The sequence below is a fragment of the Hyperolius riggenbachi genome, chromosome 4 (assembly GCF_040937935.1).
Source record: "Hyperolius riggenbachi isolate aHypRig1 chromosome 4, aHypRig1.pri, whole genome shotgun sequence".
Classification (NCBI taxonomy): Eukaryota; Metazoa; Chordata; class Amphibia; order Anura; family Hyperoliidae; genus Hyperolius; species Hyperolius riggenbachi.
The window spans coordinates 143,271,392-143,295,492 of record NC_090649.1 but is presented as its reverse complement, the minus strand read 5'-3'; the positions used below and the strand labels follow the sequence as shown (position 1 = coordinate 143,295,492).

Genomic DNA, 24,101 nt, shown 5'->3' with positions numbered 1-24,101 from the left:
CCCAACCTTTTTGAGCCCGGGGCCCACTATCCCGACCAAAATTTTCCCCGGGGCCCCCCTGGGGGGGGGGTTGAGTGGGCGTGGCTAGTGTCGGCGGCAGCAGCCCCCCCCCCTTTTTTCCCAGATTCTACAGTATAGCAAGTACAGTTTCCACAGTATAGCAAGTCCAGTTACCACAGTATAGCAAGTACAGTTACCCCAGTATAGCAAGTACAGTTACCCCAGTATAGCCAGTATAGTTACCCCAGTATAGCAAGTACAGTTACCCCAGTATAGCAAGTACAGTTACCACACTATAGCAAGTACAGTTAGCCCAGTATAGCAAGTATAGTTAGCCCAGTATAGCCAGTAGTTACCCTAGTATAGCCAGTAGTTAGCCCAGTATAGCAAGTATAGTTAGCCCAGAATAGCAAGTATAGTTAGCCCAGTATAGCAAGTATAGTTAGCCCAGAATAGCAAGTATAGTTAGCCCAGTATAGCAGGTATAGTTAGCCCAGTATAGCAGGTATAGTTAGCCCAGTATAGCAGGTATAGTTAGCCCAGTATAGCAGGTATAGTTAGCCCAGTATAGCAGGTATAGTTAGCCCAGTATAGCAGGTATAGTTAGCCCAGAATAGCAGGTATAGTTAGCCCAGTATAGCAGGTATAGTTAGCCCAGAATAGCAAGTATAGTTAGCCCAGAATAGCAAGTATAGTTAGCCCAGTATAGCAAGTATAGTTAGCCCAGTATAGCAGGTATAGTTAGCCCAGTATAGCAGGTATAGTTAGCCCAGTATAGCAGGTATAGTTAGCCCAGTATAGCAAGTATAGTTAGCCCAGTATAGCAGGTATAGTTAGCCCAGAATAGCAGGTATAGTTAGCCCAGTATAGCAGGTATAGTTAGCCCAGAATAGCAAGTATAGTTAGCCCAGAATAGCAAGTATAGTTAGCCCAGTATAGCAAGTATAGTTAGCCCAGAATAGCAAGTATAGTTAGCCCAGTATAGCAGGTATAGTTAGCCCAGTATAGCAGGTATAGTTAGCCCAGTATAGCAGGTATAGTTAGCCCAGTATAGCAGGTATAGTTAGCCCAGTATAGCAGGTATAGTTAGCCCAGAATAGCAGGTATAGTTAGCCCAGTATAGCAGGTATAGTTAGCCCAGAATAGCAGGTATAGTTAGCCCAGTATAGCAGGTATAGTTAGCCCAGAATAGCAAGTATAGTTAGCCCAGAATAGCAAGTATAGTTAGCCCAGTATAGCAAGTATAGTTAGCCCAGTATAGCAGGTATAGTTAGCCCAGTATAGCAGGTATAGTTAGCCCAGTATAGCAGGTATAGTTAGCCCAGTATAGCAGGTATAGTTAGCCCAGTATAGCAGGTATAGTTAGCCCAGAATAGCAAGTATAGTTAGCCCAGAATAGCAAGCATAGTTAGCCCAGTATCGCTGCCCCAGTGTCGCCAGTACAGTTAGCCCAGTGTAGCCTCTCCTCTCTTCCCCCCGCGCGGCCGCCGCTCCTGTTACCTTACGAGCGGGCAGTCGCTTCCTTACGTTCCCCATAGCTCCTCTCCTCTTGCAGCACCTCGTATTACAGCAGCGCTTCCCGCGCGGCTGCTGTAGGAAGGGTAGGAAATAGGGCAGCGGCTTCCTGTAGCGGCGATCGCCGTTACCATGGGAACGCTGCCCCGCCTCCTTCCCTCCTTACAGCAGTCGCACAGCAAGCGCTGCTGTAATACGAGATGCGAGAGGGGCCATGGGGAATATAAGGAAGAAAGCGGCCGCCGCTCATAAGGTATCAGGAACGGCGGCCGCTGGGGGAGAGGGAGAAAGGCCAGATCCGCCGCGGCCCCCCAGAAATCTGCCAACGGACCCCCAGGGGGCCGCGGCCCCCAGGTTGGGGACCTCTGCGTATAGAGTACAGTTTAAGTTAGTTGAACAAATGCACCATCATATGGCTGAAGGCAAGAGTGTGTTTAATGTAGGAGATTTTGAGACATCGCGTCCAGGTCCATTACAAACTCATGGAAACACTGGTGATATGTGTGACCCCTTGCCAGCTGTTTCCTATGGTCAGTAGGGGGCATAACTAGTGGGGAGCAGCCCCTGCGACTGCAGGGGGGCTCAAAGCTGTAAGGGGGCCCTAATAACTGCTTTGCTCCTCCAATAAAGGGGTCCATCCTTCAGATCAGGTGTTTTTGTGGCTACACTTGCTATGGATATGAAGATTACAATGTCCACACTAGTATTATGGCCCTTGCAAGATGGGCCCCAGGCTGTGAGGGTCACTAAGGGCAAGATAAATAGTGTCAACATTGGGGGGCCCTTCAAAGTTTTGCTGGGGGGCCCCATGATTTGTAGTTACGCCCCTTGTGGTCATTATAGGAAACAGCAGTCTTATCGGGATATATGCTGTATACTAGCCCCAGGTTAGCTGCAGTAGGCAAAACAAATAGCCAGGGAGCAGCTAAAGCTAGCAGCATGGATGCACCAGATTAGCAGTACCCGAAATGCAAGCACTAATCCAATATGGCCATCACAGGGTCAGCAGCAATGCTAAATCAGCAACCTGATATAAGGCAGTAGAAGAGAGAATGGCACTAGATGTCAGCTGGCAATGTGACCCTGAGCCAATGGTACTTATGAAACGTGCACATCAGAAGGAACATGCGTATATATGAAAAACAGGTACAATGGCAATCGATCAGACAAACGGTACCTTTATTGTGGATCACGGGTATAGACAATGTGGTATGCAGTGGGGGTAGGAGGAGCCTGACCGCCGTTTCGCAGTTACCCGCTTCTTCGGAGGCTAAAGCATACGCTTTAGCCTCCAAAGAAGCAGGTAACAACGTAACGATTGTCAGGCTCCTCTTACCCCCACGTTGTCTGTACCGTGATCCCCAATAAATGTACCGTTTTTCTGATCCAGTACCATTGTACCTGTTTTCACACTAAATCAACAACCAATGCCAAGAGAAAGCAGATCAAACCAGGGCAGCCCTATTCCAGCACAGCCAGGCCAGTATTGTAGCAGGCTTAAAAATCCTGGATGCTGAGAAACCTTTATCCCTATTTATGTATACTCATAGACGTCTGTATGATGTATACTACCTAATTACAGCATGCTTCATAATACAAATGGCTTATCATTCTGAAAAGCATTATATTTTCCATTAAGCTGAAATTGTAGAGCAGCATAAGGCATTTGCATCACCAGGGAGACTGGTAATCTCTAGAGCCCAATGTTTGGTCTACAATAAAATCATGCTTTGGCTCGCAGACAAAATTAGATCATTACATCTAGCATCAAATTCTGTTTATTCTATTTGTGTATGTTTGTTAGTGAGGGAAATATGAGGTAATTCACCCCACACTACGATGTACCAGTGCATCTGTGATTGGCCAGATTGCTCTGTGTGGCTTGGGCACTGTAACATTAAACAAAAAGCAGGCACACTTGTCTATATATTCTATAATCTTTTCTCTACTTGGCATTAGCCTGAGTGGTAGCGTTCTGGGGCTCTTTTCCACTAGCATTTGCCTACTGCACACAGGGTAAAAACAATATTTCTTTAAAATGGATAGAATGAAGTAGGTAGCGGTGGACTTACCCCTCCAAAAGAGACACAAAAATTGCCGTTTTAAGCAAAAATCAGTTTAATTATATACTCCGAACAAGGTGCAACGCGTTTCGCGGGTATATCCCACTTCCTCGGGCAATAAATTGGAGCATATCACTGTTGACAGAAGACAGTGATATGCTCCTACTTATTGCCTGAGGAAGTGGGATATTCCCGCAAAATGCATTGCACCTTGTTCGGAGTATGTAATTAAACTGATTTTTGCTTAAAACTGCAATTTCTGGGTCTGTTTTGGAGGGGTAAGTCCACCACTACCTACTTCATTTTATCCATTTTAAAGAAATATTGTTTTTACCCTGTTGGCGCCTCTGTACTACTATTGCAGTTGTTTCCACCCCTGGTGGAGGGGAATTATTCCTTTTTCCCGATCTACAGAGAGCGACTTCTTAATCCTGAGTGGGGACAGGTCTAATCTCCTCACCTGCCTTCATAGTGGTTACCTGGACGGTAACCCTTGTTTGTGAGTATAACCTACCTATACTTACCTTCCATACCTAATTTACAGTACATACTACACTATACTGGGCTCTCAGTGTCTTCCCGTATATTTTGACATAGCCTAATGCAAACGCAAGCGATTGCAATTTTTCATCAATTTTGTATATGCAATTGCGATTTTGCATGTATCTTTTAACATTGAAACACAACCGCAGGTAAAATCACTCCAAAAAGCCATTGCGCTTTACAGAAAAGCAAATTGGGTTAGGGCTCGTTTCCACTATTGCGGTGCAGAATCGCCTGGATTCCACCGCTGTTGAAATTGCATGAAATAGCATGCGGATGCGAATTTTTTCGCGGTTTTTGTCGCGAATTCGCATGCGAATTCGCATAGGTGAGGGTATATGCGAATTTAACCATGTCACTGCCTGTTTGAAGTTACATTGGTACCTATGCGAATTCGCATGAAAATTCGCATACCATAGCCGCAGGAGAATTTCCTATTAAATACATTAGCGGCGATTCGCATGCATTCCACTCGCAGGCGAATTCCTTGGCTCTTTTGTGCGTTTTTTTACCGCTGAAAAAAACGCACCTCAACAACGCTACAGTGGAAACAGGCCCATCCACTTGCATTACATGTGCGAATCCGCATGCGTTGGACGCATGCGGATTCGCGATAGTGGAAACGAGCCCTTAGTGGAAAATATTTTTTGCTTTTCCTATTTTAAAATAGCAACCTTAGCGATTTAAAAATTTATAGCGTTTTGCGATTTGAAGCAAATCGCTCTCAGTGGAAAAGGGCTCTTACTTAGGGCTTATTCACACTGCACAACGCATGTTGCCGCAATTTAGTGAATCAGGACCATACACACAAAGCTTGCGTGCACATTTATTGTTGCCTGAACTAAATAGTGGGAGTTTGGTTGACAGTTTTGGAATGATAGCTGTACAGACACACCTCCTGACTACACCTTTGTTCTGTTCCATGGAGATAATTGGAGAGAGGTCATGCTGGAGGTGCTCTGCTGTGCCAGAGTGTCATTGCAGCTCAAACCTCTTGAAGTATAAACACACCTTTAATAAGTGTCGCGCAGAAGAATGGGAAGCCCATCTTGGAGAAAGAGCGTTGTACACACACACACACATACTGCTTTGTATACCCAAGTGTTGTGTGCTATTTCTAGGATGATGGCAGGAGGGGCAATGGCACGATGCATGATGGAGAGGCCAATGGCAGGTGGAGTACAGAGGGAAAAATACAACTTGCCAGATCTTTAAGCGCCCTCAGGGAACACAAGTATACCTGTCAGATTGTGAGCAGAGACGGCCCCAATTGGCCACCTCAGCCAAGTTCAGTTTTATTGATGTTGGGTTTCAAAAATCACTGGAAACCCCAAAACAGTACAAAATGATAATTAATATTTGGATGTACAGCTTCTTTGCCATAATCACCCAGTAACCTTGAGATATTTATATGGTATAATGATTGCTTTGATGCAAATGAAGGTGGAATTTGTTTTATGATTCATTTTATTTTTATACATTAGATGGTTTTGGAAAACTGTTAAAGTCTTTTGAATGCTTTATTTTCAAAATAAGCTTTGTTGCTTTAACCTTCACGCTTTCATGTGCATTCTTATTGAACTTTCCTTTTATCTGAATCATAATCAAGCTTCAAGTGTCTGTCCTTGTATATTAAAAAAATAGTACTGGTGATATTTTTTAGCAAAACTAGACTCATATGTTGTGTTTGTAAGAATGTTTTCCATTAGCAAGTAGTAGCACAACTACTGCTCAGTTTAAAAGCATAATGACATGAACTATGAAGGAGAACTAGATAATCAACTATTTCTTATTATTGACAAATGCCAGGAGTACATATTTTGAGTCTGATCTATTAACCTCCCCAGCGTTCAATTTCCCCAGGATTTCTGTGCAAACAGTGATAAAATTTATTTTTAAAACTTTTTTTTTTCTGTAACTTGCCAAAATGTGTCAAGCAAGGGTCTAGTATACAGTGCAGGAGAGTATTGATGTGTATGCATGTTTACACTGTTCACAGCATGTTTTTTTTTGAACTGGCATTTCTGTCCATACCGCTAGGGAGGTTAAAGCATCTGTGATCAGGAGATCATTGGGCTTCATCAGAGATCACAGGTGATTATACTAACCCTGCATAACTGTAGCAATCTCTGGTGTCATCAGCATATTGGTAGCACTGAAAGCCTAAAGAGCTGATAAGGTGCCCAAGAATAGATAGAGAAAAGAAGGGGTCTTAGGACTGAGACTTGGAGCACCCCATCAGAGAGCGGGATTGAGGAGGAGGTGGTGCAGAAGTTTGCAGCACTGGCTAGGTCCACACTAGACACAGTTGCAGGACGGACACTGCAGTCCGGATCAGGGGAAGGTTAGGGGAAGTACCCACCGTACTGCAAACTGATGAAAGTGCATCAGTTTTGCATCAGTTTCCGTTCAGTTTTTCCCTGACAGAAAACGTCTCCATCATTAGGAAGGAGTGGGAGGATTTTTTGGGGCCAATCATAAAGCTCAGGCTATCTGTTTTCACTTGGGTGAGGCTGGCTGCTATTTTGAACATTAGTATCCGAGACTCCGTTTTTCATCAGGTTTGAAAAACGCAGCCACGGATACGTTTCCGGACCTAGCGTGGACCTAAGAGACAGAAGGAAAGCCAGGAGAAAACAAGACCCTAAATGCCCAGAGAGAAGAGAGTTTGGAAAAGTAGAGGATGGTCCACTGTGTCAAAAACAGAGGAGAGATCAAGAAGAATGAGAATAAAGTAGAAGCCTGTATATTTAGCAATTAAATCCACCACCATATTAAATGGTTCTGTGGAATCTATTTCCTCCAAACTGACCAAAATGATGAAAAGGGTGGGAGAGATTTATATTTCTTGTTATGAAGCTAACAATAGCTTAGTGTTTTGCCTGCGTCGTTTTTAAATGTTCGTAAAATCAGAACGTGGTTAGGAAGGCTGAATAGTTCTGGTTCTATTTATTATTAACTAAATACAGTGGGATGCGAACGTTTGGACAACATTGTTAATTGTCCTGATTTTCCTGTATAAATGGTTGGTTGTTACAATAAAAAAATGTCAGTTAAATATATCATATAGGAGACACACACAGTGATATTTGAGAAGTGAAATGAAGTTTATTGCATTTACAGAAAGTGCGCAATAATTGTAAAAAAAAAAATTAGGCAGGTGCATAAATGTGGGCACTGTTGTCATTTTATTGATTCCAAAACCTTCAGAACTAATTATTGGAACTCAAATTGGCTTGATAAGCTCAGTGACCCCTGACCTACATACACAGGTGAATCCAATTATGAGAAAGAGTATTTAAAGGAAACATCCAAGCAAAATATAATATCAAAAAGAAGGGGTCTTAGGACTGAGACTTGGAGCACCCCATCAGAGAGCGGGATTGAGGAGGAGGTGGTGCAGAAGTTTGCAGCACTGGCTAGGTCCACACTAGACACAGTTGCAGGACGGACACTGCAGTCCGGATCAGGGGAAGGTTAGGGGAAGTACCCACCGTACTGCAAACTGATGAAAGTGCATCAGTTTTGCATCAGTTTCCGTTCAGTTTTTCCCTGACAGAAAACGTCTCCATCATTAGGAAGGAGTGGGAGGATTTTTTGGGGCCAATCATAAAGCTCAGGCTATCTGTTTTCACATCAGTGTTTTGCCTGTGGAGCTGGAGATGCGTTTTCTCATTGCTTTTCACTACCCCTGCGTGTATCCGTGGTCCTGATCCGTTGCATGAAAATGCAGCAGATCCGGACCTTCCGTTCAGATTTTGAGAACGGGTCCCCGCAAACGCAGACGGATCCGTTTTTCACTTGGGTGAGGCTGGCTGCTATTTTGAACATTAGTATCCGAGACTCCGTTTTTCATCAGGTTTGAAAAACGCAGCCACGGATACGTTTCCGGACCTAGCGTGGACCTAAGAGACAGAAGGAAAGCCAGGAGAAAACAAGACCCTAAATGCCCAGAGAGAAGAGAGTTTGGAAAAGTAGAGGATGGTCCACTGTGTCAAAAACAGAGGAGAGATCAAGAAGAATGAGAATAAAGTAGAAGCCTGTATATTTAGCAATTAAATCCACCACCATATTAAATGGTTCTGTGGAATCTATTTCCTCCAAACTGACCAAAATGATGAAAAGGGTGGGAGAGATTTATATTTCTTGTTATGAAGCTAACAATAGCTTAGTGTTTTGCCTGCGTCGTTTTTAAATGTTCGTAAAATCAGAACGTGGTTAGGAAGGCTGAATAGTTCTGGTTCTATTTATTATTAACTAAATACAGTGGGATGCGAACGTTTGGACAACATTGTTAATTGTCCTGATTTTCCTGTATAAATGGTTGGTTGTTACAATAAAAAAATGTCAGTTAAATATATCATATAGGAGACACACACAGTGATATTTGAGAAGTGAAATGAAGTTTATTGCATTTACAGAAAGTGCGCAATAATTGTAAAAAAAAAAATTAGGCAGGTGCATAAATGTGGGCACTGTTGTCATTTTATTGATTCCAAAACCTTCAGAACTAATTATTGGAACTCAAATTGGCTTGATAAGCTCAGTGACCCCTGACCTACATACACAGGTGAATCCAATTATGAGAAAGAGTATTTAAAGGAAACATCCAAGCAAAATATAATATCAAAATCCACTTACCTGGTGCTTCCTCCACCCGGGCAGCCGTCCTGTGCCCTGCAGGTCTGTACTGCGCAGGCGCAGAACTACTGTGCCTGCGCAGTACAGACCTGATGACGTCGGCGGGACCATGTGACCCACGCCGTTGAGCGCACAAGAAGCAGACCCGGAAGCCGACCTGGCGAGGTCGGCTTCTGCAGCGAAGGACACCGGGAGCCACCAGAGCTGCGGCGAGGGCACAGGACAGCTGCCAGGGGCTGGAGGAAGCCCCAGGTACGTGGATTTTGATTTTACAACTAAAATTGAATTATTTGGGCATAACAAGAGGCCTTATGCATCGAGGAAAAACAACACAGCATTTCAAGAAAAACACCTGCAACCTACAGTAAAATATTGTGGTGGTCCCATCATGCTGTGGGGCTGTGTGGCTAGTGCAGGGACTGAGAATCTTGCCAAAGTTGAGAGACGCATGGATTCCACTCAGTATCAGCAGATTCTGGAGACCAATGTCCAGGAATCAATGACAAAGCTCAAGCTGCGCCGGGGCTCGAGCTTTCAACAAGACAATGACCCTAAACACTGTTCAAAATCCACTAAGGCATTCATGCAGAGGAACAAGTACAACATTCTGGAATGGCCATCTCAGTCCCCAGACCTGAATATAATTGAAAATCTGTGGTGTGAGTTAAAAAGAACTGTCCATGCTCGGAAGCCATCAAACCTAAATGAACTAGAGATGTTTTGTAAAGCGGACTGGTCCAAAATACCTTCAACCAGAATCCAGACACTCATTGGAACCTACAGGAAGTGTTTAGAGGCTGTAATTTCTGCAAAAGGAGGATCTACTATATATTGATTTCATTTCTTTTTTGTGGTGCCCAAATTTATGCACCTGCCTAATTGTGTTTAAACAATTATTGCACATTTTCTGTAAATCCAATAAACTTCATTTCACTTCTCAAATATCACTGTGTGTGTCTCCTATATGATATATTTAACTGACATTTTTTATCGTAACAACCAACGATTTATACAAGAAAATCATGACGATTAACAAAGTTGCCCAAACTTTCGCATCCCACTGTACACTGTGGATTCCTTCAATGTATGCAGTGTGAATCCTTATCTGAGAATTCACTTTTTTTTTTCTCTCCAATTTCCATTTCAGCTTGACTTTTGGGTGCCTGATTCTGTGGACCTTGTAGAGGCAGGCAAACGCGCTGACTTCCACGTTGAAAGCCATGTAGCCTATGACATTCAGGCTCTGTTTGAGCAGAAAGGAATTCCCTTTGAGTAAGTTATGAAGTAGATTGAAGAAAAATGAGTGGTGTTGCTTTAACATGCCTCTATTCACTTTGAGGGTGTTTGGCCAAACAGGGCAAAATATTCTGGATTCAGCAGGTTCTCCCTAATCTGAACAGTTTCCATGTCAGTGGGGAAACATGCTGGTGGTTTCTTCTGGTCACCTGAGGGCCCTTTTACACTTGGGCGTTGTGGTACGACAATCAAAATCTATGGGGGAGTTCACACTCCCCACGTTGCAGTACGCTGCGCCAGAGGTTCCCTATCTAATGTGAGTGCATACCTGCGTTACCATGTGGCTCCTGCGGCGACCTGTGGCGGACTGGAAGTCATGTAAGTCTATGGCGACGCAAGGTTTTTTAAAAAGTTGGCAGTGCGGCGCACATGCGCGGAAGCGTATTTGTTATAATACGCTCCTGTGCATTTCCGTATACCTGAAACAGGAAGTGACTGCAAGCGCACGTCACTTCCTGTTTGAACGGATGCCAGACGAGGAATATTGCATAGTAACGCCGTATTCCCCGAAGGCCTGTTTTTGGCGGTGCCACCACCGCACTGCACTGCTGACGCCAATATACAATATGAAGCCACCCTTAAGAGTAACTACAGCAGTCAAATGGACAAAATTTTCTGTCATGCAAGGCACAGAAGGAACAACAGACACCCTCTATATCTGGATGGCCTGTGTGATGCCACATGTGTGTATACAAAGAGTGCTTTATTTTTTTCAATTCAATTCTGTTCCAGCCACCTAAGTAAGCAATCAATCTAATCCCTACCATAGTGCAAAGGTGGCCATACACTAGCAGGTGGCCACCCGATGGGTGGGGATAGATCAAAATCTGGTTAGAGAGGGATCTGTACCTGCCACACACTGCAAATAGAAGAGTACAAGTGAAGAAAGGGGGAAGCAGATCAGTGACACAAGGTGGCCCCTGTGTGCAGCACCGTAGCCATGGCCTGCGGCCCACATGGAATTAACAACTGTAGAGAGCAGGGGCGTAACTAAACTTAACAGGGCCCCCTGCAAAAATGATAGCATGGGGCCCAGTTGGACCTCGAACCCCATGTGGGACATGTGATTGGGAGCTGGCGAATGGCAGCAGAGAGCGTTCTGCTGTGAACCAACGTCTGGAAGCAGGAAAAAATTACACATGCTCCTGCACATGGTTTTTGTGAGAGAACAGCAAGGTTTTTTCGGTAACTGGCAGCACTTGCAGTTGGGGAGTGGGCCCTCAAAGCCTCTGCCCCCCCCCCCTTCCCCGTGATGACGGGCGTTTTAGGGGTGTTTGTTATGCCCATGGTAGAGAACTTTGGGGGCCACCAGAAAAGGCTTGGTGGGCCACATTTGGCCCCCTGGCCGGACTCTCGACATGCCTGTCGTAGATAGTGTACAAGCTGAGAATTGAACCCAAAACCCTAGTGCTGTGAGGTTGGAGTGTTAATTACACCACTATGTTGCCCATCAGTGCCATCTCTCGTGTGTACTGTTATCATATGAACATTTTGTTTGCCAACCACATAGCCTGCATATAACAACATTGGCACAACATGGCATATTTTCAGTCTCTAGATCAAACTGTGCATGAGAACCATTAATCCAGAATTTCACATAGTTTATCTAGCTGTTGTTCACAATGTGACATTCTGAAAAATGGCATCCAAAATGAGATGTGGTATCATTTACAGATATCTTGTTATATCTACATGAAATATGGTCTTCTTATCCCACAGAATCCTGATTGATGACCTTCAGCTTGCCCTGGAGAAGCAGCGTGACAGCAACATCCGTGCAGTGCACAGCTATGAGAAGTACAATGATCTGGATACCGTACGTATGCACACAAGACAAGAGCGCAGAAAGTTGTGAGGTAAATGTTCTGTCTACTAAAACTATGTTTCTCCTTTAGATCAATGCTTGGTCTGCTAACATTGCTGCCCAGAACCCAAGTCTGGTGTCCCGCTCCCAGATCGGAACCTCTTATGAGGGACGTCCTATCTATCTGCTCAAGGTAATTTTATAATCAGTATTAGCAATGAAACCATTTTATGTATTTAGTAATGCATCCATGCATATTACTAAAGCTGGCCATATACTTATAGATTTCCACCCAGTGGCGTAACTACAATTCATTGGGTCCCCAGCAAAACTTTAATGCCCCCCCCCCCCCCAATGTTCACACCCCTTCCCTTGTCTCCCCTTGGTGCCCTTCACGGCATCTCACAAGGGCCATAAATCAGTGTGGCCATCATGATCTTTACATGCTTAACAAGTATAGCAACAAAAACACCTGATCTGAAGTATAGTCCCCTGTATCAGAGGAAGGGAATGTTAGTAGATGGGACTCCCCCCTCCCCCTTAGCCCTGGACCCCTCTGCTGGCCATACACTTATAGATTTCCACCCAATGTTCCAAAATTATCAAATGCATTCTGAAAAGAATTGATTCAGAAGGAATCGATTCCTACCATACACAGCACATCAATTTCCAATAGATTCCACCAGGTAATCTATTTATAATAGATTGACCTGCAGAGTTATACTATTCAATCAATGCAGTGCAAAGCTATAAGCCATCGATCTCTCTCAATGCTCTTGTTCCACCCCCAATTGTTTTACATTTTCTATCCTGTCAGATTTATACTTTAGATACATTTTAGTCAAAACCGATCAAATATCAATCAATCTGACATTTGGAAGAATGGATTCCCAGCAGATGAATCTAGTCTGCAAGGAATCGAATGAGAAAATCGATAAGTGTATGGCCACCTTAATACAAGTGGGTAGTCATTTGAAAAAGAAACTAGTGTGATTTCACCAAGAGGTGTTTTTTTCCATATACTTGGAGCTTGCCTTAGGTTAGGTTCACATTGGCCAGTAGGAACATGCCGTTAGGTTTACATTGGCCAGTAGGAAGGAACACAACGCGATAGAACAGGAAAGTGGCACTGCGTGTTAACTGCGCAGTTGTGACTTATACAGTACAACATGCAGTCAATGAAAAGTATGCTTCACTGTTAACACTCAAGTTTTACGGTAACGTACTGCATGCAGTGTGTTACAATGCCGCATGTTGTTATACTGCAAAGCGCCCACCACACTGTTACTGTCACTACAGGTGCTGCACTGCCGAGCAGCAATCCGCTTTACAAAGTGGCCATTCTGTTGCACCACACCACACCACTGTGAATGTAGCCTCTGTGTGCAAAGTACCAAGGTACTCACATTACTGATAAACCCAGCAAGATGACATTAATGCAGAAACAGCAGGTAGACAGTCAGGGGTTTAAAGTGAACATAGCAGCATTTTTAGCCCCTCGGGCATCTCAAAAGCACAATAAAAATGCATGCTAACAATGTGGCTTATTACTTTTAAAAAAATTCCATTGTATCTCTTCTTTTTGCATTTAAATGTTTGTTATAGGGTTTTATTGCCCTACTTCTGTGGCCTGCTTCCCACAGAAAGAGCAGGAAGATAAGGACTGCTATGATTAGCAGTAGGAATGAGCAGATAAAAGCTTTCATCATCAGGGGGGTGGGGAGATAGGACACAGTACTTCAAACAGTTTAGAGAATTCCCCCTTAATTGCATGCACACATTCACCTGGATAAATAAAGGCAGAGGGGAGGTGGAAAATGGCAGCTCCTACAGCTATTAGAAACCAGGACAAACTGCAGAAAAAAAAAGTTTGGATCCCTTTAACCACTTTACCCCCACGCGTACGGATTTCTCCGCCCCTTTTTTCCCTCCTAAAAAACCAGGGACGGAGAAATCCGTACCTTCCGCGCTACCGCCGCTGTCCGCGCTCCCGCCGCTCGTGCGCGCGCACCCGCCGCTCGTGCACGCCGACGCCCGCTCGCTCGGAGATCAATGAATGGGAAAATCCATTCCCGTTCGTTGATCTAAGCCCCCGCAATGATCTGCTGCTTCTTTCAGAAACAGCGAGATCATTGTGAGTCTCCCAGCCTCCTACTGCTTCCTGTAAGCGTCCTTCCGGACGCTTACAGGTCGCATGTAAACAAACACTCTGTGGCCATTTTGTGGCCAAATAGTAAACTACACCCTAAAAGCATTTTACATATACAAACATTACATTTACACAATAAATTAACTCATTACCTCCCACACTCCCCAATTTTTATTTTTTTTTTGTAATTAAAAAAAAAAAAATACAATAAAAAAAAAAACATAAATAGTTACCTTAGGGACTGAACTTTTTAAATATTTATGTCAAGAGGGTATAACACTGTTACTTTATAAACTGCGGGCTTGTAATTAGGGATGGATGCAAAACTGAAAAAAATGCACCTTTATTTCCAAATAAAATATTGTCGCCAAACATTGTGATAGGGACATAATTTAAATGGTTTTATAACCGGGACAAATGGGTTAATACATTTCATGGGTTTTAATTACAGTAGCATGCTTTATTTAAAAACTATAATGGCCGAAAATTTTTTTCCTATTTCCCCATTAAAACACATTTAGAATAAAATAATTCTTGGCATAATGTCCCACCTAAAGACAGCCTAATTGGTGGCGAAAAAAACAAGATATAGTTCATTTCATTGGGATAAGTAATAATAAAGTTATAGACGAATGAATGGAAGGAGCGCTGAAAGGTGAAAATTGCTCTGGTGGTCAGGGGGTAAAACCCCTCAGTGGTGAAGTGGTTAAGATACAGCACAGAGAAATCAAGATCTGTGGAACATCATTGTAGTGGTGATACTGGCAGTCTCCCGTTATAATTGCCAGATAGCTTTGATGTACATTTTTTTTCATAAACATGCATGGAATTTTTCAAAGAACAAGCATAACTTGTGACACCTGGCCTTTTTATATTTAAGGTTGGCAAAAGTGGATCCAACAAGAAGGCTGTGTTTATTGACTGTGGATTCCATGCTAGAGAATGGATCAGCCCTGCTTTCTGCCAGTGGTTTGTGAAGGAAGTAAGTACAGCTATAAATTCTTTTCCCAAGAGAATCTGGTATGCAGCATATGATATTGAATGTACAGCATAGTGGTGTAGTGGATAGCACCCTCGCCTTGCGGTGCTGGGTCTCTGGTTCAAATCCCAGTCAGGGCACTATCTGCATGGAATTTGTGTGTTCTACCTGTGTCTGTGTGGGTTTCCTCTGGGTTATCTGGTTTCTTCCCACATTCCAAAAACATACAGATAAATTAATCGGTTTCCCCCTAAAAATTGGCCCTAAACTATGATACATACATAGACATATGACTATGGTAGGGATTAGATTGTGAGCCCCTCTGAAGGACAGTTAATTATTATTATTATTGATTTATAAAGCGCCAACATATTCTGTGGCGCTGTACAAAGTAATAAACAAACATGGGGTACATAATAATACAGACAATGCTATACACCAAAATACAAGATACATAATTAGTGACAAAATACAAAGAATGATACAACAACAAATTATAGAATTGGTAATAACAGTGATAAAATTAACATGATGAATAAAATGTATGATGGTTACCAAGACACAAAAGGGGGAGAGAACCCTGCCCTTGCGGGCTTACAATCTAAAGGGAATGGGGGGAAACAAGAGGAGGGGTAGTATACGATAAAATATATAAAGGCAGTGTGTTTTAGGATACCTAGTAGGAGTGCAATTTGGTCTTAGGACAAAGGGAAGTGGCCTAAGGTAGAGCAAATGCTTGTCGGAACAAGTGTGTTTTTAGAGAGCGTTTAAAGGCAACAAAGGTTGGCGAGTGACGGATGTGTTGTGGGAGGGCATTCTAGAGGAGGGGTGAAGCGCGTGCAAAATCTTGTAAGCGTGAATGACAATGACAATATACTCTGTACAGCGCTGCAGAAGATGTTGGTGCTATATAGCTACTAAATAATAATAATATGCTATGAAAAGCATACAATAAAAAAACTCCAGGCAGAGAACACACTTGTTGGATACGTATGTTTTGTCACGTGCAGCAAAACGTCCATCGCCATGCTAGTCATTGAAGTCAGTGGCCCACTCGGGAATTGGAAATTTTGTCGCCTTCATTCACCTTTCATTTGCGACAACCTTCTGATTTTTTTCGCAATTCAGGCATGTTTTCAATCACAATGTATTCACCAATGCAGGAAATCCCAAACAAATGTGGAAAATCATGCAAGGAAAAACGAGTTTGCAGGACACCAGGAAAAAAAAAACCAACAGAAAACTTGCGGCACAAAAATGCTAGCACACGTGTGTTTTCTGCCTTAGCGTACTCATTTTCTGTACTTCAGATTTAGCCTATTTCACATTCTCAGATGTTTAGACTACAATGTTCATAAAACACACATACACTTACTGTAACAGGATCACAAAATACACATAAATTATTTCAATACAAATAGACATTTCAGCAACATAACATGAAAACCATAGTGACTCAGTAAAATCCATATGTGCCCAAAGCCAGCCCAAAATCCAGATATTGCCAGAATCTACCTGCCTTGACAATGCCCATCACTCAGACTGCATCCAGTGACTAATGCTGGGCTATTGAATAAAGTACAGTAATGTAAATATAGAAAGCTTTTCACTAGCAAACTAGTTTTCTCCATTTTTTAAGCACTGTGACTAATAGGGAAAACCATAACACTTAGTTCTAGTTTCCAGCTTTGTCTCTCAATGAGCTAGCAGTCACCAAATGTTATTAATTCCAGCTTGAAAGCAAAATGAATGGCAATAGTATGCAACTTGGAATTGGACCAATCAAATCAACCAACCTCTTGTCAGTTCTGATTGGCCCAATTTCAAGTTGTGTACTATTTGCATGACATTTGAGTGAAGGCTGGAATTACTTACATCTCATTGGCCATGTGTCAAGCCGTTATTAATGGCTTTATGGAGTTATGTTTTTTTCCTATATCAGAGGTTGCTGAAACATTTAAGGACAACTGTAGTGAGAAGAATATGGAAGCTGCCATATTGGTTTCTTTTTAACCACTTGAGGACCCACCCTTTACCCCCCCTTAAGGACCAGCGCTGGTTTGAGTGATCTGTGCTGGGTGGGCTCTGCAGCCCCCAGCACAGATCAGGGTGCAGGCAGGGAGATCAGATTGCCCCCCTTTTTTCCCCCCTATGGGGATGATGTGCTGGGGGGGTCTGATCTCTCCTGCCTGCTGTGGGTGGCGGGGGGGGCACCTCAAAGCCCCCCTCCGCGGCGAAATCCTCCCCCTCCCTCTCCTACCTGGCCCCCTCCTGGAGATCCGGCTGCACAGGACGCTATCCGTCCTGTGCAGCCAGTGACAGGCTGTCTCCTGTCACATGGCGGCGATCCCCGGCCGCTGATTGGCCGGGGATCGCCGATCTGCCTTACGGCGCTGCTGCGCAGCAGCGCCGTACAAATGTAAACAAAGCGGATTATTTCCGCTTGTGTTTACATCTAGCCTGCGAGCCGCCATCGGCGGCCCGCAGGCTATTCACGGAGCCCCCCGCCGTGATTTGACAGGAAGCAGCCGCTCGTACGAGCGGCTGCTTCCTGATTAATTAGGCTGCAGCTGGCGACGCAGTACTGCGTCGCTGGTCCTGCAGCTGCCACTTTGCCGACGCACGTTATGAGTGTGCGGTCGGCAAGTGGTTAAACAATACCAGCTGCCTGGTTGCCCTGCTGATCTATTCAGCTGTAGTAGTGTCTGTATTACCCCAGAAACAAGCAAGCTAATCTTGTCTTGATCTGCTGCATGCTTGTTCAGGGTCTATGGCTTAAATGTATTAGAGGCAGAGGATCAGCGGGATAGCCAGGCAACTGGTATTGCTTATAAGGAAATAAATATGGCAGTCTCCATATCACTGTTAGTGGTGCCAGCATAGTTGTGGAGTACTTTTTGGATGCACAGTTTAAAAATGCCTGTAGAGATGCTGGACCCCTCAGCTAAATTGTACTGTAAATTGTACTGTAGCAGTGAGTTTACTAAACAGTACTAGCAGTCATGTATTGGCCCACAGGATACTAGATGTAATGCCTACCCTGCTATGAGGATTTCTTTCTTAGTGTATATAAAGTAGGCCAATTCAGAAGGGAAATCATGTGATATATTTCTACAACAGGACAGCAAAGTAACAGAAGCGTATATAAAAAGATTAATTCCTTTTTATGTATCTTAGGCAGTAGGCACTTATGGAACTGATTCTCAGTTTACCAACCTCCTGAACAACCTGGACTTCTATGTTCTCCCAGTCCTGAATGTTGATGGCTATGCGTACACCTGGAGCACAGTAAGTCGTTTGTGCAAAGCATTTATAAAAGGTCTGGTTGCTTTGCTGTGTCTGACACATATGCTGATGATGTTCCCTACAGAACCGCATGTGGAGGAAGACTCGTTCTCCAAACAGTGGCAGCACTTGTGTCGGAACCGATCCCAACAGAAATTTCAATGCTGGATGGTGCAGTAAGTGGCTTTGTTTTTGTTTTTTTAAGTCATTACAAAATGTCATATCCAAGGCAGAACTTACAACTCAGAGGCTGCTAGGCACAGGGTTGTACTGCCCTAAACTCCACCCTTAAACACAGGCCACACCCCAAGTAAAAATATTCTAAACTCTAATCCCTTTGTTATGTCATTAACTGTCCTTAGAATCTTACATTCAAATCACTGTTTCATATCATCCTTAGTGACATGAGACAAGGATTAGGGTGGAAGTGCCTGAAGTTAGTGATATGAGACAGGGAATAGACTATAAGCTCCTGAGGTCGGTGATCTGAGGAGGGAAGCCACCTCTCCCACATAAGGCTCCTGTAGGCCTACAGTGCTTTATGGGAAATCCGTCACTGATCACGTATATGATTTATACTGCAAGTTAATTTTAGGTGTCTTGGTTAAGTAAAGGAGTTACATTTTTTTGGGTGAGTCCTGTATATACCCTGATAGTTTCAGATCAGTAAATACCATGTCATCCTGTAAGCTCTCCTCGCTCTCTTGACTCTCCCTCTTACTGATAGGACTATCTGAAGACATAACAACAAAATTGTTTAGGTGATGCCTTTAATGACTAACTGTACAAGATTTCTTTGCAAGCTTTCGAAACTTTAAGTTTCTTCTTCAGCCATGTTTCAGAACTGGATCAAGGCCATACCTATGGTATGGTATGGGTATGGTCCAGTTCTGAAACATGAGTGAAGAAGAAACTCAAAGTTTCGAAAGCTTGCAAAGAAATCTTGTACAGTTAGTCATTAAAGGCATCACCTAAACAATTTTGTTGTTATGTCTTCGGATTCTCTCCATGACTGATACTGGGCCACACGCAACTGATAGGACTATGCTTCCTCTTTACATTAGAAATTCAGAAGTTCCTGCCCAGTTTCCTGCGAGTGATTTCTGATGTTACTTATGCAGAGTACAATTCAATAGGCTGGCCACTTTACAGGTAAATGTGTTTTTTGCAGCAGAAACCGCACCTGACAGCAGTGCAGCACTGAGCGTGTTTTTTTTCCAATAATTATATTAGCTGCTGTGAAAATGCACATGGTAATGCAGAATCTGCATATAGGAAAACGTACACAAAAAGGCGGCAGACAGGTGTGCTCTAAGCCTTAGGGCCGGTTTCCATTAGGAGCCGCGGGGGTTTCCGATTTGGCAGCAGCTCCCGTCATGCGCGAGACGCAGCCACAGATCACTAAGCTATTCCATGCACAGCTATCGGGATTTGGGTGTGGGCTGCAGACATCAGTGCGATTTGGATGGAATCCCATTGTAGGCATAGGCAGCGTTGCCCCGCCCCTCTCTTATGCAAGGAAATGCTGCCAATTCAGCCTGAATTCAGCCCTACTGGAAATGGGTCCTTATACATTTTCTGTACATACATCTCCCTTCATGTTACAGCAAAAAATACAGATAGTGAACTTAGTATTACATACACAGCAAATGAGAATAATATGGAGCAGGAAAACATATGAAAAAATAGAGGTATTCTTAATCACAAACTTTTAAAACTGCAAATTGTGTCTAAGCATAAGCAGGACAAGTCAAGTCTAGCCTGGTGATCTAGCACCCTTCCATGATAAAAACTATTATTTATTGCCCAGTAATGTGGCATAGGTTGGTTCTTAATAACCCCTTTAGCAGCCAATTTATGCTGAGGCTTACAAGTGTTCCAGGCCAAATTATTTTAGCACTTTTTTTGTTTTATTTTGTTACATTTCCTTTCTTCTAATTGGTACTTCTCTGATGTGTATTTATGGTCACTAGGGGGCAGTGTGAGACAATAACAAAGGACTTCTGCTTACAGTTTTTATATTTTCTGCTAGTAGAGAGAGAGATCAAAGCATTCCAAGAATTTACAGCACAACGAGTTCTGCCAACTGAGGCCAAAAGCAGTGCACTTATCTCAAACAAGATAACTCTATTGAAGCTGCTAATTGGTTAATAAAAGATAGTAATGATCTTGGTCTCAACCTATGTATTTCATTTCTTTCTCTTAAGCTGTTGGAGCATCTGCAAGAGCTTGTGATGAAACCTACTGTGGTACCACTCCTGAGTCTGAGAAGGAAACCAAAGCTTTGGCCAACTTCATTCGTAGCAACCTTGGATCCATCAAGGCTTACCTGACCATCCACTCCTACTCCCAGATGGTGCTTTTTCCCTATTCTTACACCTATTCTCTTGCTAAAGATCACACCGTTCTGGTGAGTGCTGCAGAGTGCACAATATGTTTTATGACGTTTGAAAGTTCTTTCTGTAGTTTTGAGTGCACAGACAATAGACTGTCACCTGAAATGATCAGGAATTTTAAATACATAACTTTAAAGGGAAACGGAAGAGAGAGGAATAGAGAGGCTGACATCTTCATTCCTTTATAAACAAGGCCAGATGCCTGGCTGTCAAGCCAAATTTTAAGCTTTAGTGGTTTTACAATTGTACACCAGCAACAAGCATGCAGCCAGTGGAGTCAGACCAGAGAGAAAGCATCTGACCAGCATGCTCATTCTGGGCCAGTGATTTAAAGTATTAGAGGCAGAGCAGTAGCACAGAAGTCAGGCATCTGGCATTGCTTATTAATTAATGAAGATGGCAGCCTCCATATATGAAGATGTTAGCCTCCATATTCCTCTCTCTTCAGGTTCCCTTTAAAATTACGAAATGTAATAAACACTAATTGTAAATCACTCTGGCTACCAGTCCGATATTGGACTAGGGTACACGGGCTTTAAAGGCCAAAATAATTATCTCATCAGTCTAAAATCCTTTGATCAGCTAGTCTTTAAGATGCCCATACTCTGGTTGATTTTTTTCAATAAATCTGACGTTAGATTTGTTAAAATGATTGAAGCTTAGGAAAGTTCGAACAAAGCAATGCTTTAAATCCAGCATATTCATTGTCCATTCCTTTGTGCAATTGGTGGTTCTAGGCAGGAGTGCAGAAGGGGCCACAGGCAGGAGCTGTGTGTGATCGATGCTTCCCGTAGCTTTGTACTGCATCATGAAGTATAAGGGCCCCTTTAACACTGTTGCGGTCAATGGTTTTGTCGAGTCACACCGCGCCTTACAGCTACGGTGCGACCAAATCATTGAAATAATGCATCACTTCCAGGGTTACTGCCCATGATGCACTGCAACTCTTGCAATGCTGCAACGGAACTTGACGCAGCGCAATCAGAACTATGGCCCCATAGGGCTATCACTACTTCTGCGACAGGATGCAGCAATTTTGGGGACCGCAAATATTTACTAAGTGTAAAATAATATTTATTAAGTGTAAGGGGAGGTCTAAAGGTTGTGGCTATAAAAGTCTGATCAATGCTGAAATCTTGTCTAGCATCTAACGGGCAAGGTGGTGCAAAAATGGTATACAATATCTGGATGATATCCATCATGTGTAGCTGAATTAAAAATTCCAATTGACCAGTGTACAAGAACCTGAATTCAGTACAATTCTACAGTGACCTCTGATTTCCCTTCACTGCTAGTCATCAGTTGATGTCAATTTAAACAGATCTAAAAAGACTGTGTACACTTGGCTTACAGAGTCTCTAAACCAAGTTCATACTTTGTCCACACTTGTGTTCTATAATAAATATGCTGCATTTTTTCCCATCAGAACAATGTTGCCAAGAATGCAGTTTCAGCTCTGACTGCCCTGTATGGAACCAAATACACCTATGGTGCTGGTGGAGCTACAATCTGTGAGTATGGCTATAATAATAATAATCAGGTGTATGACAACATGTAAAAAGTTGCCTGGAAGAAAGAGCGCAGGGGATTGCCGCTAGTAAAATATCGCAAAACTAAGCTATATTCTACTACTACATTTTAATAGTAAAATATCGGTAATAAATATCAATATTTTATTATGGCTAAACCTAATCCCATTCTCACACAGAACCCTTCCCTGGTGGTGTCTAACACCAAGACCTCCCTCTCCCCAGTGGTGCCTAGCCGTAAAACCCCTCCTGGTGGTGCCTAATCCTAAATCCATCCTGGTGGTGCCTAACCCTAAACCCCTCTTGGTGGCGCCTAACCCTAAACCCCTCCTGGTGGCGCCTAACCCTAAACCTGTCCTGGTGGTGCCTAACCCTAAACCTGTCCTGGTGGTGCCTAACCCTAAACCCCTCCTGGTGGTGCCTAACTCTAAACCCGTCCTGGTGGTGCCTAACCCTAAACTTGTCCTGGTGGTGCCTAACCCTAAACCTGTCCTTGTAATGCCTAACCTCAAACCCGTCCTGGTGGTGCCTAATCCTAAGTCCCCGCTCTGGTGGTGCCTAAACCCCCCCCCCCCCCCCCCCCCCCGGTGGCGCCTAACTCTAAATCCCCCTCCTAAGGCTAACCATCCCTTCCGCAAAGCCACGGTATGCGGCTATGAAGGAAAATTTCGGCACCCAGATGCCCGATTAGCGACAAGAGGGGATAATTTCCGCAGACAGGCGTGCGGAAAAAAAATTGTCTTGCGTATCTGTGATTTGCGGCAAAGAAGGTAAAACTCAGTGCCTTGAGGCTCCTACTAGCAGCCACCGCCGTGCGCCCAAATTTCCCTATCGGCAAAATGCAGCTTTTGTCAAAGGTGCCTATAGCTGCGACGTTGTTTCTGCTTCGGTATGACAAACTATTGTTAATGTAACTGTGAATGCATACCTACCAACATTTTAAGATAAGAAAAAGGAACATTTAAGCCACGCCCCTGGAACACCCCTAGTCATGCATACCATTACAGATTTCATAAGAAAAATATGTTATTATTCAAATCACACTGGTTATTCCTGGTTCATTTTACTTCATATTAACATTTGAAAGAAGAAGTATATCAATGTAAAGGATGGGAATAAAGTATAGAGCCAATGAAACACATTTGTCTGTAGATAAAACACATATATTTACATAGATCTGTACATCAGTCCTGAAAGAGGGACAAATGAGGGAGACAGAGGGACAGGATTCCCAATGAGGGACAGTCTCTCCAAATGAGGGACAGTTGGCAGCTATGTGAATGTAAGGGATAGATCTGCTCTAATGTCTATCTTTCTCCATGACAGACCTTGCTGCTGGTGGCTCTGACGATTGGGCTTATGATGCTGGTATTAAATACTCTTACACCTTTGAGCTGCGTGACACCGGTAGATATGGATTCGCCCTCCCCGAATCACAGATCAAAGCCACTTCTGAGGAAACTCTGGCTGCCGTCAAATACATTGCCGATTATGTCCTCAACAATCCATAAAGTAATAAAACAATGGAGCCAAATGCAACCCCATTCATATGACAGCATTTCATTTGTATACAGTACGTTGCAAGAAATAACATGGGAAGGTTTTGTTTTAATTAACACATGCATAAAATGGATGTAAAGTGACTGCTAAGGAAAGTTCCAATAAAGAAAGTTAAAAAAAAATTACTTTTTTCTCACCTTTTATGTATCTGATATGAATTATACTATTCAACTGTACTTGAAGTATAAAATGAAAAACTTAAATAATAGATGAGGTAAGATAATTTCCTTAAAGTGTACCCGAGGCGACATGTGACATGATGAAATAAACATGTATATGTACAGTGCAATACATAATAATAACCAGGCTGTTTTACTTGTTTTATTTTGCTGCCTGAAACC

At 43.2% G+C, this 24,101-nt stretch overlaps 1 protein-coding gene and 1 long non-coding RNA gene across 6 annotated transcripts in view; one reads left to right on the top strand and one right to left on the bottom strand.

Moving 5' to 3' along the window:
• Positions 1-1,606, bottom strand: part of LOC137571525 (uncharacterized) — a 54,539-nt gene extending 52,933 nt beyond the window's left edge. For all 4 annotated transcript variants that reach the window (XR_011031364.1, XR_011031365.1, XR_011031366.1 and 1 more), the window contains exon 1: positions 1,501-1,606. This is a non-coding gene — a long non-coding RNA (uncharacterized lncRNA). The remainder of the gene's footprint in view (positions 1-1,500) is intronic.
• A 17-nt stretch (positions 1,607-1,623) lies between these two features.
• CPB1 (carboxypeptidase B1) lies at positions 1,624-23,882 on the top strand. Of its 2 annotated transcripts, none has more exons than XM_068280754.1 (10): positions 1,624-1,768; positions 9,910-10,034; positions 11,778-11,874; positions 11,954-12,055; positions 14,892-14,993; positions 18,168-18,278; positions 18,361-18,451; positions 20,483-20,685; positions 22,098-22,182; positions 23,527-23,882. In XM_068280754.1, exons 1-10 carry the CDS (start codon positions 1,730-1,732, stop codon positions 23,709-23,711), a joined length of 1,140 nt encoding a protein of 379 aa, XP_068136855.1. In that variant the 5' UTR covers positions 1,624-1,729; the 3' UTR covers positions 23,712-23,882. The 2 variants fall into 2 exon arrangements, with proteins under 2 accessions (XP_068136855.1, XP_068136854.1); XM_068280753.1 differs by lacking the exon at positions 1,624-1,768 and adding an exon at positions 1,946-2,609.
• The last annotated feature ends 219 nt before the right edge of the window (positions 23,883-24,101 follow it).